The 15,311-nt window shown below is 47.0% G+C and overlaps 1 protein-coding gene across 1 annotated transcript in view; it reads right to left on the bottom strand.

The window, feature by feature from the left end:
* Nucleotides 1-8,087, bottom strand: part of CELSR1 (cadherin EGF LAG seven-pass G-type receptor 1) — a 162,562-nt gene extending 154,475 nt beyond the window's left edge. Inside the window, exon 1 of the mRNA XM_088165786.1 lies at nt 4,886-8,087. Within this exon, the coding sequence (XP_088021912.1) occupies nt 4,886-8,087 (3,202 nt within the window). The remainder of the gene's footprint in view (nt 1-4,885) is intronic.
* Between the last annotated feature and the right edge of the window lie 7,224 nt (nt 8,088-15,311).

Raw genomic sequence — 15,311 nt, 5'->3', positions numbered from 1 at the left:
CAACATTTTATTTATTGACAGAAGATACCTTTTATCTCAGTAAAAAGTTAGTTTTCAATCAGACTTCCACTAAATATTTTCCCCTCATTGCCATAGATGTTTTCTTGTCTTTTGAAACAAAAATACACCACTCCTATGAAATCCAGGCATGAAGTGGAAGGAAGCCTGTAGGGAACCAACTAGGCAATCACAGCTTTTTATCAGCTGGAACACATCACACAGCTGAAAACAGAAAGTCACATTCCAGCAGGCTGGAAGGACACACATCTACAATGCACCTTGCTGTAGCATAAATTAGAATATGGAACCTATATGGATGCAATAAAGGATACAGGTAGCCATAGCAGATCCAGGAAACTACCCTAACCTTAAATGATGGGCACTGTTCTTGATTTGCTGTTTTAGGAAAATAAATGTAAATATTCAAAGTCACCACTACTAGCTATTATCAATCATCCTCCACTTCAGTCCCACCAAACCCACCACACAACGACTGGGGATACAATCCTGCAGCTTGTATCATGCCATCTTTCTAAATGTTCCCTCACCTTTGCCTCCCAGGCCTGGGCAGCCTTTGTGCCTCCCCTCACTCTGCCGTGGGATGGATGCATGAGGGAAGTGCAAGAGCCCAAGGATCTGGTGTGCAAAACTCTGCAGCCACACAACAGACTCCAACACCTTTCTGCTCCAAGGGGAGGACTCTCCACTCATCCATTCCCATCGTCTCCTAACTGTGTAACTCACAGGGCTCCCACACCAGCTGCCTGTAGGAATGGTGCCTGGAAGGGGGGCCATGGAGAGCAGCCTGGGTGCTAAGTGTCCCTTGCTGTCCCTGGAAGTCTGCCCTCGGTGGCAGCCAGAGCAGCTGCCCTGCAGACCTGCCCCAAAGCTCACCAGGTCCCATTGCCTTGCTGCCCAAAGGCGGGGACAGGAGGCTGGGCTGTGCCCTGGGGCTTCCCAGGCCTCCAGCACACATCCTGAGAGGTCACACCCTGCTCACCCTCTGCGCCCAGAGGTGTCCCTGTACATATAAGCAGACCTTTTCGCTAGAAGTTCCTTTTTCCCTTTAATCTCAAATCTTGCCACACACAAGTAACCCCCAATAACTTTGTATCTCAAGCACAGCTGTGGCCTCACCTTTCTCAGAAAGGGCTGCACCAAAGTGTCGCATCATCTGTATTTGTATGGAGAAGGCACAGACCTGGAGATTCAGGATCTCAAGCTCTGAGTAAAAATTCCCAAAGTTGATTGTAACACAAACAAGCTCTATGTTAATTTCTATTTGCTGATAGTCAATAACCTCACTGAATGGCACTGGATATTTAAAGGTAAAGAAATGTAAAAGACGATACTTGAGCTTGCACAGTCCTTAAAAATGATTGGGCATCTATCCCTCACTGCCTGAGGTGCAACACTTTCCTAGAATTGTATACCGTATGTTGCATAATGATATTTTACATTTACCTGGACCACTCAAAAGCTGTAGCATCCAGCCGGTTTGGGTTTTGTCTGCACCACCGATTTAGGCTGGGTTCCCAGAGGAGTTTGCACACACATCTATTGTATCCTACCGAGCTGTCGTTGATGATAAGTGGGACTACTTGTGGCAACACAGCCAAGCAGGTGCCAGCAGTGTTTGCAATGTGATACCCAGGCAAACCTGAGTAACATTTGTGCAAAGCTGATGCTCGTACCAGCCTTCCCCCCGCCGCCCCAGCAAGGACTGCAATATAATGTTTAACAAGCAAATGCAATGTGACTTCAGCAATGTTTAACCCATTTTTTGACCAAATAAATCCCAATTCAACATTATCGTGAACATTACTGCGGACAAAAAGTAATCATATTTAACCATCTTGTCAATTTAAGCCGTGTATTTATTAGTAACACTAAGAAATCACAGACTGATCGACTCGTGACCACCTGTTTTAGAAGGTCACAGTAAAATCCTGCCCCTCCTGGAAAGAAGGGGCAGGATTTCAGCAGAGTCCAGATTTCACCCCAGTTATTAAAACAACACCACAATGTACAGACATGGGAATATAAAGCCAAAGCTCTTCCTTTCTGTAGGAAAACTTTGAAGGTACACTAGAAAAAGGAGACAGTGCCTTTTTAAGGGACCCCTGGAGCACTTCTGGAACAGTTGCATGCAAAAGGGGTCCGGTTTGTTCACTAAGACAGCTCTGCACAACAGGCACAGGGGCACCCAGAGAGATTCACTTCAAAAGAAACAGACTTCAAAAGCTCCTTCCCAATCCAAAGCAAAATGCTAATATCCACACCACCCACATTCCTCCCTCTGCCTGGGCTGGTTCCTGCCTGGCTGTGGGGGCACAGCCTACAGGTACCCCACGGGTACCCAGCACCCAGGCAAGGGCAGAGCTGCTCACTATCCCACAGAGCTTCTGACAATGCTGACATGAAACTTCTGACAGCTTTATGAAGCCTATTAGCTCTATTTGCTTGGTCTTCATGATTCTTAAATTTTGTTTATAAGCAGAAGGCAAAAATTACCATGCTTATTTGAATAATCCCCAAGTCAAATGAAAGAGTGCTACGTTTAGCCACGTATCAGTGTCTCAAAGCAACTCAGTGGAGTAGCAGGGCTCCTTGCTGGCACTGCACACACTCACTTGCCTCTGCAGCACAACACATCGCTAGATAGAAATAAGATTTTTATAGCACCACTGTTATTTCCGACTCATATGGAGATCAAATCTCTCAAGTTCGTAAAGAGTTCCAGTCCCTCCCTGACCTAAGAGCAGCCATGAGTAGCAGAGGACTTTGTGTTTGTCTGGGTAGAGGTTAATGGCTACTCCATAGACAGGTTTTTTTCAGTTAACTGGCAGGTCATTTTAACAGATGATTTGCAGGTGTTACGCAACACTTAGAGATAACCCCGTGGAGTACTTCTGTCTGAGTTTCTCCTCTGTCTCATTTCTTCTTTGAATTGTATCAGATAAATCAGAGAAACTAGGCAGGTGAGACTTTCATGGACTAATCACACAACGACAAACTGCCCTTCCAATTTCCACACAGGGAACTTCTCCAAATAAACGTCCAATGTAGTTCAGTGCTTGATAAAATTATCTAAAAACCCTAGCCATAAAAAAACTTTAACATTTCAAGTATCTCAAGACACGGAGCAGACAGTCCATTTTGATGAACATCACAGCAGAGTTTCAAAGTTCACACCTTCACAAAACGTGAAAATGATGCTGGAATAATCCATCTCTTGCATAAGAAAACAGGTCTTCACTCCTACCTGAGGCTTCACCCACTTAAACCATGTAAATCATTATACTGAGAAAGGAATCGTTCATGTCAGCTATTTTTCTGCACTGAAAACACTCTTCACCTAGTCTAACAACCTTTCCAAACTTTGTGCTTCAAGACGAGTGCTTATCTTCTGCTACCAGATAAAGAGCTACTGGTTCAAACAGACAGTGACCATGCAATCATCTGCACCTTAATCCAAATGTTTTTCTTTAAGGTCACAAGCCTACTGTCTGTTTTTCCTGCTAGTCCCCACAGGACATGGAAACAGCATTTACCTTACCACATAAGTTGCACCCCAGCATTTTGGAAGAACCAGGAGTGGCTTTTCACTGCAGCAAAATCAGTCAGCTCAGTTAATGTCACTTACATTTTTCTGAAGTAAAAAGAACCTCAAGCCTGCAAACACAAGGGAGAGTGTGGCTCACTTTTCAAGGCCTTGCTGCATACTATGGCCCCTTTTACAGCAAAAAAATTGCTGCTGGGATTATGCCACAGTTTCATTATTATTTTTCTAATGATCTCTCCAAGTGTGATTTTACATACCTACTACTTGGAGCTTTTTTATTTTTTACAAAAATAACAAAAATCTTAGTTTCAGTTTGCAGAGAGAGGCAGCAAGGAAAGTATCTGGCTAAACCTTTGAAAGTCAACAGAAATATGGGATCAGATCCACAGTAAACTTTATAGAGTGGCACCTGCAGAGGAAATTACTCATTGCATGATTGATGTCACAATTAGAGGCATAAAAAGTAATTCCATGATAAACAAGCAACTGAGCAGAAAAATAATAATATCCTAAGAGCATGTTTGTGCTGAAATAAAAGTACATATTCCCAGTATGGAACAGTCTTCACACACAGAGACACAAGTTCTTCAATGAAGTTAATGGCACAGTATCCCCCCCTCTCTCTTTCTCCCCCTAACAGCCCTGATTTGGGGGCTGCATTTGGCCAGTTTCTGCCCCTAGTGCCACTAAAGCAACTCCGGTGCCATTAGCCACGTTACACAGCTATCACACAGCCATAACTCATTGCTTTCAGAGCTGCCATTTCCCACAGGAGGGCAGGTCAGCCATGCAAACACCAGCAGTACATCCACCCGGGCCACACCAGCTCTGGGCTGAAGTCTAAGAAACTACCAGCCAAACCTCTGGGAACACAGAATGGAGTAAACATGTTTTGTTGCTGAAAAAGCAGAGATACCAAATTTCAATTTTTAGAGAAAAATAAAGAGGGAGGGGAGACAGCATTCAGATACACGTGCATTCCCTACACCTTTGCAAGTTAACATCATTTATTACCTTTATGGAACCACATCAGAAAAGCTCCAGCCAAAGTACCACCTCAGCTGAGGGAGTATGCTCCCTTCCACGCACACTCATATTTATTTAGCCTTGTGATCCAAGTTTACTAAATAACTTCAAAGCACCACTTTAATCCACAGCATATAGGCTTGATACATTTTTGTGGTTCCTCTCCAAAAATTTCACAGATAAATTGCTGCTTCAAGAAACCAAGAGCTACACTCTAAACTGCAAGTGTGCCATTTCTGCCCATGCCCCCATACTGGTGTACTAATAAAATTATGCATTCAAACGCTTGCTTACCTGAGACTGACACTTTCATAAGGGCTTCCAGGGGTCTGTTGTTGTCCAGATCACGACTGAGTTTGAGTTCCCCAGTGGCAGAGTCCAAAAGGAGCAAGTTTAACTCATTGCCTTGGACAAAAGTGTAGGCCAGGCTATCAGACACATCAGGATCATGAGCTGGGATCTTGCCAATCACGCCAGAGGGAAAGCTGTTGGACTTGTTGGTCACATAGTTATTGAAGAGGATCTGAAAGTCCTGCAGCACGGGTGGATTATCGTTCTGGTCCAGGAGGCGGATATGCACAGTGGCTCGGCTCACCAGAGGGGCTGAAGTGGCCTGCACTACAATAACATATTCTGTCCGGCTCTCATAATCCAGATCCATTAGGGCTGTGAGGTCTCCATTGAGCAAGTCCAATTGGAAGACCTCAGGGATGTTCCCCTCTACAATCTGGTACATAATCTGTGCGTTGGTCCCCTCATCAGGATCAGCTGCACTGATCCGTGCCACAATAGAGCCCACGGGGCTGTTCTCCTCCACAAAGATATCAAATTCATCCTTCTCAAAGACAGGGGGGTTGTCATTAATGTCCAGCACAGTCACCTGGATGTCCACAGAGGCTTTCAGTGGTGGGCTGCCCCTGTCCACAGCAAAGGCCCGCAGGCTGTAGACAGCCACGTTCTCGCGGTCCAGCTTGCGCAGTGTGCGTATCACTCCAGAAGTGGGTTCAATGTAGAAGTCTCCATCTCCATCATCACCACCTTGGAATGTGTAGAGGAGACGGCCATTGAGGCCCGAGTCACGGTCAGTGGCAGACAGCTGCAGGACACTGGTGGAGAGGGGCACATCCTCAAAAACCGAGCCCTGGTAGCGGTCACGCAGGAAGCGGGGTGCATTGTCATTGGCATCCAGGATGAGAATCTCAACATATGTGGTGTCCGATTTCTGGGGGATACCATTATCATGGGCTGTAATGGCCAATGTGTAGGAGGCCTGGTCCTCATAGTCCAGCTCCATCAGGGTAGTGATGGTGCCTGTGTCAGGGTCAATGCGGAACTGGGGGATATTATCGTCCAAAATATAAGTGATTCTTGCGTTCTCCCCCGTGTCTTCATCAGTGGCACTGATGGTGACAATAGAGGTGCCAATGGGCTTGTCCTCACTGACACTCACTGTGTAGTGGGAGCTCTGGAAGACTGGGCGGTGTGTGTTGGCATCTGTGACATTGATGAAGACCTGTACGGTGTCAAAGCGAGTGCCATCAGAGGCAGTGACTGTGAGCACATACTGCCTTTCTTGCTTGTAATCCAGGGGCAAGGCCAGTGTGATCAGCCCTCCTCCACTCTGACTGGTGATGGCAAAACGGTTCCTGGTGTTGCCACTGGTAATCTGGTAAGTCACCACACTGTTAACGTCCCTGTCCACTGCTGTCAGGGTCAGGACGCTGCTGCCCACAGCTGCATCCTCGTTCAGTCTGAGGTGATACACCTTCTCTGTGAAGGTGGGGTTGTTGTCATTCACATCTAGGACAGTGATGGACACGCTGGCTGAGGAGGTCATGACCGGCACACCATGGTCCCTAGCCTCCACCCCAAAGTGATAGTTTTCCACAGTCTCTCGATCCAGCTCTGCAGCCACAGTGATCCATCCCGTGCTGTTGTTGATTTGAAAAGGGAACCCAGAGTCACCTGCTACAGGGGCACCTCCAGTGGATGGCTCCATCTCTATGAGTTTGTACTCCAGGCGGGCATTCTCTCCAGAGTCAGCATCCACAGCCTGGATATGCAGCACCGAGTAGCCCAGAGGAACGTTCTCCAGCACTGTGGCCTGGAAGGGAGTGCTCACAAAGATGGGGGCATTGTCATTCACATCTACAACCTGCACTGACACCATACCACTAGAGTTGATCAAAGGAGGTCTGCCCCCATCCTGGGCTTTGATCCGGAGCGTGTACTCTCGAATAGTCTCGTAATCCAGAGGGTTGATTAGGTCAATGGCGCCAGAGAAAGAGTGAATGTAGAACTGGCCTTTCAGGTTGCCACTCACAATGCTGTAGTGCACCTGGGCATTGCTGCCCCGGTCCCGATCTGTGGCCTGTACCTGCAGTATCTGGCTGTTCACTGGGGCATCCTCTGGCACCTGGACCAGGTAGCGCTTCTCACTGAACTGAGGGTAGTTGTCATTCTCATCCTCTACAGTGATGTGCACCATAGCTGTGGCACTGCGTGGTCCTGGATCCTTGCCTTGGTCATTGGCTTCCACCACCAGGTGGTACTCAGAGACCTCCTCCCTGTCCACCGAGGCTCGGGTCCTCACAACTCCAGAACGTGGGTCAATCTCAAAGACTCCGTCACCAGCTCCTGGCTCCAGCAGGCGGTAAAGCATGTTAGCATTGGCTGGGGCATCACCATCGGTGGCACGGATGGTCAGCACCTCATAACCCACCTCCAGGTTCTCCCGGATGCTCTCCCGGTACTCGGGCTGCTCAAACACTGGCTCGTGGTCGTTGGTGTCACTCACAGTCACCGTCAGATAGGTGGTGGCCGAGCGGCGGCGAGGGGACCCATGGTCCGAGGCGGTAACCTTCAGCACGTGGGTGTCCTTCGTCTCCCGGTCAAGGCTGCGGGCAGTGACCACGCTGCCCGTCTCGGCGTCGATGGTGAAGTAGTCGTTGGAGCGCTCGTCAAAGAGCGCCTCCATGGAGTACGCCAGCCGGCCGGCTTCACCCTCGTCAGGGTCCTGGGCCCGCAGCACGATGACCGCCGTGCCGGCCGGCTCGTTCTCGGGGATGGAGACCTGGTAGCTGGGCAGCTGGAACTGCGGGGGGCTGTTGAGGCTCCGCGCCCGCCGCGCTCCCCGCCGCCCGCTGCCTTCCCTGCCCGGCGGCGGGGCGCAGCCGGCGGCAGCTGCGGCTCCGCGGGGCTCGGCGGCTGCTCGGGGCCGGGAGCGCCGCGGGCAGAGGCCGCCGCCGCGGGGCCCGCGGGGCTCGGCGGGCGGAGCGCGGCGCGGCGCGGTCCCCGCAGCCCTCAGGCGCCCGGCGGGCGGCAGCGACGGCGGCTCGGCGGCGGCGGCAGCGGCGGGGCGAGCCGCGGGCCCCGCGGGCAGGTGGAGGAGCGCGGCGGCGCGGGGCGGCCGCGAGTCCCTGCCGCCCGCCGACGCCAGGGCGCAGAGCAGCGCGGCCCAGGACACGCAGGCGGCGGCGGACAGCAGCCGCGGCATCTCTGGAGCTCAGCGGGCAGCGGGACCGGGCAGCGGGCTGCTGCACAATCCATCCACCCGCCGGGCTGCCCGCCCGCCGGCATCCATCAGCCGCCGGCCCGCCCCCCCCACCGCCCTCGCCTCCCGGGCACGACCGGCCCCGAGCCCCGCGCCCCGTCCCGGTCCGCGGGCAGCGGGCTGGAGAGCTCCAACTTTTCCACCTTAAACTTTGAAGTGAGTTCAAAATGGCTCCTCTCCTCCTCCTCCTCCCGCCGCCGCTCCCCAGAGGGCGATTAGCATAAACCTGCTGCTTCTCTCCTTCGCCAAAAAGAAGAAAAGAAAATCAAATACCGAGGTTCCCCCCCGCGGCGGGGCCGGCCCACGGGCGGCGCGGTCCCGTGTGGCTGCGCGACACGGCAGAGCCGCCGAGCCTTGTCCGTCCCGTCCCGTCCCGTCCCGCTCCAGCCTCCCGGCTCGGCTCGGCTCGGCTGGGCTCCGCTGAGCAGCGCAAGCTGCGCGGACCGCGGCGGGCGCTGCCCGGGGCGGGGTTTCCTGCCGGCCCCGCCCGGCCCCTCCCGGGCGGCGGCGGCGGGGGCCGGGCCGACTTCAGCCCCGCGGGGCTCCAGCTCCGCCGCCCGGCGCCCCTTGGCGGCCGGGGCAGCTCCCGGCCCGGCGGGGCCGTCCGGGCTCGGGGCGGGTCCCGCTGCGGCTGCTGCGCTGCTCCGCGCGGACCGGGCTCCGCAGGCGGCGGCTCTCGGCCGCTTCCCCACGCAGCAGCCACCTGTCGTCTCAGATCCGCCGTCCGGAGCAAAGTTAAACAGAAATACATTTAAATTAATTTTATTAAGTCTTGCTATGGAGGGGGGGAAAATAAAGTGAAACTACTTTCCATGGCAAAACGAGCATCATGTGGAGGCCCAAGAGTTGCTGCCGGTATCCCGGCTCAAGATCTGCTGCCGTGCTCATGCCTTGCTCCGAAACACGCAAAGCAGCCGGCAGGATCTGGAGCCTCGAGTTAAAGATTTCTTTGGGGCAATCGTAAATAACGATAAACAGGACGCAAACTTCTGTGAGAAGAAGCAAAGCCCAGCTCAGCATGGAAATGTTGCACTGGTGATTAAAATGTCAATTCTACGAAATTATGCTAAATACTATATGTCGCGCTGCTTTTCCCTTGGCGATGCAGACGCCTGAGCGATGCCCGAGCTGCGGCCGCATCCCCGCGGCTGCAGTGGCCCCTGGTGGGTGCTGCGGGAAGGATGCGGGACACCCGCCTGCGCTGCTGCCCTGTCTGCCGGCGGCAGGCACCGATGCTGATCTACAGAAATGCCGCATACCAGAGCTTTACGCAGGAAGAAGACATGGGATGGTGAACAACGAGCAGCCCAAGGTTGCCGACTGGGATTTTGTAAAACTTGTAGGAGCTAGGAGGCAACTTTCAGAGTGATCTGTCACTGTCGGTTCAGGCTCTTAGGCATTTATAAGAAGACTATGAACAAAACAGGTTATTTCAGTCTTTCATTCCCTGAAATGCATTATTGCAAGGGAAAGAAAGAAAGAAAAAAAGAAAAAGAACCCCGGAAAATAAAAGAAACAGCCACCTGGATAATTGCCAGTATGTCTGTCAGGAGGAAAAAGAGCTTTTTAAATTGGGTTTTTGGAAGATGTTTTGCTGATTCAGCTTTACTCAATTAGAGATTCTTTAAAATGGAGTTTAGAAGCTTACTTGGCTTCGCATATCCTCTGATGAAAATGATCGCTCATTAAAGGAAAACTAAAAAAAATTAAACATAACTTTTCATTCTTTTATTGAGTTTGTGTGGATGCAGTGACCTGCTTTGTACTCCAGAAACAAAGCAACTTAGTAGCTGGGTTAATCAATACTAACTTGGGATTTGCATAAGGAAACTTTAGTTTGAGTCCATACTTTCCTTGCTTCACTCTATACTTTCTTGCTGCTATGCTTAATACCCACAATTTGAAAAATAACCTCTTGTTATAATATCTTTTCTTGGCTCTTCAAAAATGAGATCCAAGTACATATTTCAAGACAAAATAGATTTGTAAGAAGAAACAGTTTAAACTTTTTTCTTTTTATTGCAATAAGAGGCAACTGTGAATTGGGAAGATATTGTAATATCTTCTGTATAAAATAATATTGTGTACGATTACACAAAATCCTCCATCTTTTCCCTACTTGTATGACCTGCCTTCTATTTCCAGTCAATTTCATCTTGTTGATGTGATGTTTCACTGTTTTCTAATTAAATGTATTATCCTTATTGTTCCTTGCATGCATTACACCATTTCTTATATTATTTTGCCATTAAAACAGATTTCAAATCCAAAATGATGAACAGTTTTTACAACTGACTCACGACTCTAGCGAAAAGAATGGTTTATTTAACACTCTGGCAACTCAAAAGAGTTTTCAGAGGTGAAATGACTCATGGCTGCTCCCAGATCGCTGGGTATGGAAGCAGGGGTCGCTGCTAGATCAGAGGTCAGGGCTGAGGGATCTGTTTGTGCTGCTGCTTCTGTGGCTCCAGAAGAGCCAGAGAAGGCAAAAGTGAAACTGAACGTTTGGTAAAGGCGACTCAAGGTGGGGAACAAAACAGAATTACACGTCTCTCTTGTTTTAGCTGGCAAGTTTTTAGTGAAGGTTGATCCTTCAAAGAAAACCAGATACTTTCTTTGTGTCTGATTTTGCAGATTTTCTGCATATATATATTTTCTGCATATATAAGCTGTCCTTTTCCTCTAAAAGAAATCACACTGACATCACCATGAAGAGCAATGTTCACAAGAAACGCAAGCGGGTGAGGTTTTCCTTGACCCTTTGTTTCCTTAGTACCAGTTGATGACATATTCATTTCACAGCTAAAAAAAAAAAAGCTCTGTTTCAACTTGTCTAGGAGTGAAATATTTCAATTTCTTTCCAAAGTGAATTTAAAACAAAACTGAGAAATAAATAAAAAATAAAATTAAAAAAAAAAAAAAGTAGTTAAACTTTAAGGTTGTGAATAAAGTGATTCAGTGTAAATCCATCCCTGTGGAAGAGGTAGTTCTATAGAAGGAGATGGAGCTTTTCTTATCTCAGCCCACCAGTACTTTGAGGAAAGACTTAAAATTCATATTCAGTAATGCTGTGTTAAAATAGGGGGTGGGATTTTTTTATTATTTTTTTTTTATTTTTAAGAACGAGAGTGGTGAAAAGGTTTTTTTCATTGAATTTGTGAAGTATATTGCAAAAAAGTGATATGCAGTGTGTCCTCCACCCCTCCAAACCACGGGTTTTGTCTTCTAAACTCTTGCTTGGGGGAAGAAGAAGAAAATTTATCCTCGAATTTAGGTATCCATGCAACACAACCTGTATCTTGTACAAGATCTCCTTATACATAGTGTTAACATAAATTGATACATGTATCACATTTTCATAGCTGCATTTATTTACTTCACAAATGCACCAATGATTTATTCCTGCTAAAGTAACACTTTGAGAAAATAATCTAAGAAACCACAAGAGGTAGTAATAAAACAGCCTTTAACCACAATTTATTCCACAACCTTACAATTTTCCAGCAACTAGAAAGAAACTGGATGTTATGTGCCACACATTAAAAGTGAATAATACTAGATTTTGGGTGGGAACATTATTTATTACCCATTATTTCGAATAAACTAAGCATATTAGACATGAAAAAAACCAAAACAAACCAAAACCAAGTAACAACTTGCTAGTTTTTAGACTACCTGTGCTGGTTGCTGTTACATCCTACGCTCATAGTTGGGTATCTTCATTGTCTGGGACTGCACATCAGCAGAGAGCAACCTTCTGTGATGCCAGAAAAAGCCTACTAAAAACTGAAAGGGGAAAACTAAGAGGAATTCCTCCGTTTTGAAGGTTCCCTCTGCCCGTGGCAGGAGGCAGGCGGGAGCCCTGGTCTGTCACTGGCTGAGTCACCCCTGGCTGTCGGGGACAGGGCACCACAGAGAACATCTCTGTCTGCCCAAAACTCCTCCAGGGGACCTCATCCTGCTACAGTGTGCAAACTAGTCTGAGAACAGGAGCTGACAGGATCATTGTAGTGAATTTAAGTTGAATAAACCCAGGGTTTTAGACTACTTCTCCAATCACTACAGAAAGAAAGCATGAAAAATTTCTCTGTGAGCAGGTATTTGGACTTCCAGTCCCCATGCCAATCTGTACCATGTCCAGCCCAAGAATGCTCAAATGAGCAAAAGCAATTTATGTTTCCACATTGCAACTGAGTTTATTTTAGGAATAGAAGAACTAGTCCAAGCTCCATATGGTGAAATTTGATCCTTCACCTATTGCAGGAACCGCACAGGTTTGGAAGTGTTCCAGAAAATACTTTTATTGCTGACATTCATTCTTCTTAAAGCCGAGAATGGACTTCAAAATTCTGGGATCCTTATTGCAAGGAATTATGTTCAAGGCTTCTTGGCTGTATGTAGCTTTTCTTTTCAGAAAGAGTAGAAACAATTTAGAGCTCTCTTGGCGTTTGTTGAAGCGATTCATACTGTTGCCTCTTTTAAAATCCTCAGTGGATACAGCAGCAATTCGGTGTTGGAACTTGTTTATTTCTTTAGACTTCATACCATTCATTTATAATTTACCCTAAGGAGCTCAGCTCCACCCTACTCAAACACTGCCCGTGAGTTTCTTCACTCTAAATTGGTTTGGTTTTCTTTTCACCTCCTCACTTTAGCTAAAGGCTCCACTAGTTACAACATGCAAAATGACAAATAAACCAATAGAAAAGCACATTTCATGTTCAAAAATTGCATGGTGGCCAAGAGCAAATAAAAACTGAATAAGGCTTGATTGTTATTTATGAAGGAAGTGATATAGAGATTAAGGCATCAGAAATGTTGTTCTACACAATAACAAGATTTGTAATGCATACTGTAACAAACCAGTAAATAAAATGTGAGACTAATCATCCAGTTCAAGCAGAGTAGAAAGCCCAAGTCTGCACATTGATGTGTTTTTCTGTACTTTGTATATCTCTCCTATACATTAACTGAGGTGCTGAGTGAAAAACAAACCCTTGGAAGTTACCTCCTACTGTTTGTTTTCCAGGATTTGCTCTTTCTTTCTCACAGGGTCTCACCTTATGATGTACAAACAGATTTAAAAGTCACCTCTTGTGGCTTTGCCCAAGAGTCTGCTGAGAGTTTGCTGTCAGCTCATCAAAATAAAAGTGCAGTAGGACAGATTTCCTTGCTTTGCCAGCTCCTCTTGTTTAATCAGGGGATTAGGGGACTAATTAATAAGAACAGAGTACAAAAGGGAAACAATATCTTGGTAGGCATTCTAACTTGACTGAGTGATGGGTTTGGGATTAAAGTTACAACACATTACAAACACCCTGATGTGAGCAGGGAGCAGTTACTGGTGGTGCTGCAAGAACCACGAGGAGCAAGGAGATGACACAGAAGATGGGTAGATTAAGTAGTAGAGTTCAAGTACTGATAGAGATGCTTCTGGCTGTGGAAAAGTCTGCAGGACTGCACTGCTCATGGGGCGGGCACACTCTGCTTTTACAGAATATGGGAATATGGGGATACTCTTCTTGTACCACCATCAGTAGCTACTCCTCAGTAACTACATGTGGATGCTTGTCATATGATGTTAGAATCCACACGTGCTCCAATTTCTCCCCTAGTATTTCCTTCAGCTCTCTCTACTATTTAGACACTTATTTCATATTGAAATACTGTTTTCTAGGGATTTTAATGCTTCCAAAATATTTTTTTTGCTGGAGTGAACTAATATTTTCTCAACTTTTTTATGGTTTACATAGAGATAGGATTAGGCTTTTTCCTCCAATCTCTATTATTTTGTCTTTATCAGCACCAAGCATCATCTGCCATTATATTGCCAACTTGCCTAGTATCAAGAGATTCTTCTCCAGAAGATTAGGTTAGTTTTGATGTCATTAGATTAAACAGTACTGGTTACATCTACACACCCAGCCACCTTTCTGCTCAGCTCCTTCCTGGCAGTAGGACCCTGTAGCCTGTTTTTCATGAGCTTGCCATGGGCTCGTTGGACACAGCAACATTTGCAGAAGAAAACCATGGAGGAAAATTCTTTCAACTACTTATCAAAGAGTATTCAAAGACCTTCTGGTGGATGGGCATGAAGGTGGAGTGAAAGCAAGGACATTGTGATTTTGGTCTAACCTGTTAATTTTCCAGAAGTTCAATTACATTCAAAGGCAAGGGGTTTAGGCCTCTTAGGGAAGGAAACACACAACTCTAATGAAATACTTGCAGGCAGGGAATTAGTTGCCCTGTTGGAAAAATAAAAATAAAAATATTAACTGAAATGCTTAGTGTGGGAATATGAAGTCAACATAACAGGTTGCTCAGATAATGGTGGGGGTTACAGCTTTGTGGCAGTTTCAGCAAAAGAATGTGAAGTTGGCATTTAGCACCTCTCCTAATCACTGTAGAATTTGCTTATGAGATATTATGATTATTGTTATGTCCCCCCTTTGTTAGTTTTATTTCGTACCTAGAATTCAATGGAAAGACAGAGTCTTGGTTTCCAGCCCTGGACTCAAAGCACACTCTGTACCATAACCTCTTTTCATTTTTCCCAAGAGACTTAGAAATAGTAATTTTTTTTCTCATAGATGCATTTTGTAACATATTTCTGAGTGTTTGTTGGTATACCTGAGGCTTGGCAATTCTGAATGTGGAAAAATGGGAAAAAACTTTGAAAAGCCTCACCAATACTGTGCTGAGCCTCAGTTTAGGCTCTCTCTGTCTCTGGGATGGCTACACAAAGACACCACGTCCATCTGCAGCCATCCAGAGGGATCAGGCCCGGGTTGTGTGCACTGCACTGCTGCTGAGCTCCCAGGCTGAGCTTTGCCTGTGCCAGCTCATCTCCGTGGTCAGCCCATGACAGGCTGGGCTTTGCACAGCCCTTGGGAATATGCCCTGTGAGAAATTTGGATAGAACTACCCAGTGTGTTTTGGGAAATGTAAAAGGGCTGTTCTCTGGTAGCAAGCCATGCCATACTAGCTGGCCTCCATGACAAAAAATGGCCCCTGCCCTGATTTATTTCGCAGTTTAAACAAACTTAAAGACAGATTGCACTCCAAATCTATGAAACACATTGCATTTTCAAAATTTACTATCTTAGCTGTTCTATTTTCTGTTGCTCTGCTAGCTGCTGAGCACCACGGTTCATTGTCCTGCCTCTC

This window comes from Sturnus vulgaris, chromosome 5, assembly GCF_052056855.1.
Source record: "Sturnus vulgaris isolate bStuVul1 chromosome 5, bStuVul1.hap1, whole genome shotgun sequence".
Taxonomy (NCBI): Eukaryota; Metazoa; Chordata; class Aves; order Passeriformes; family Sturnidae; genus Sturnus; species Sturnus vulgaris.
This window is presented reverse-complemented; position numbering and strand designations above follow the sequence as displayed.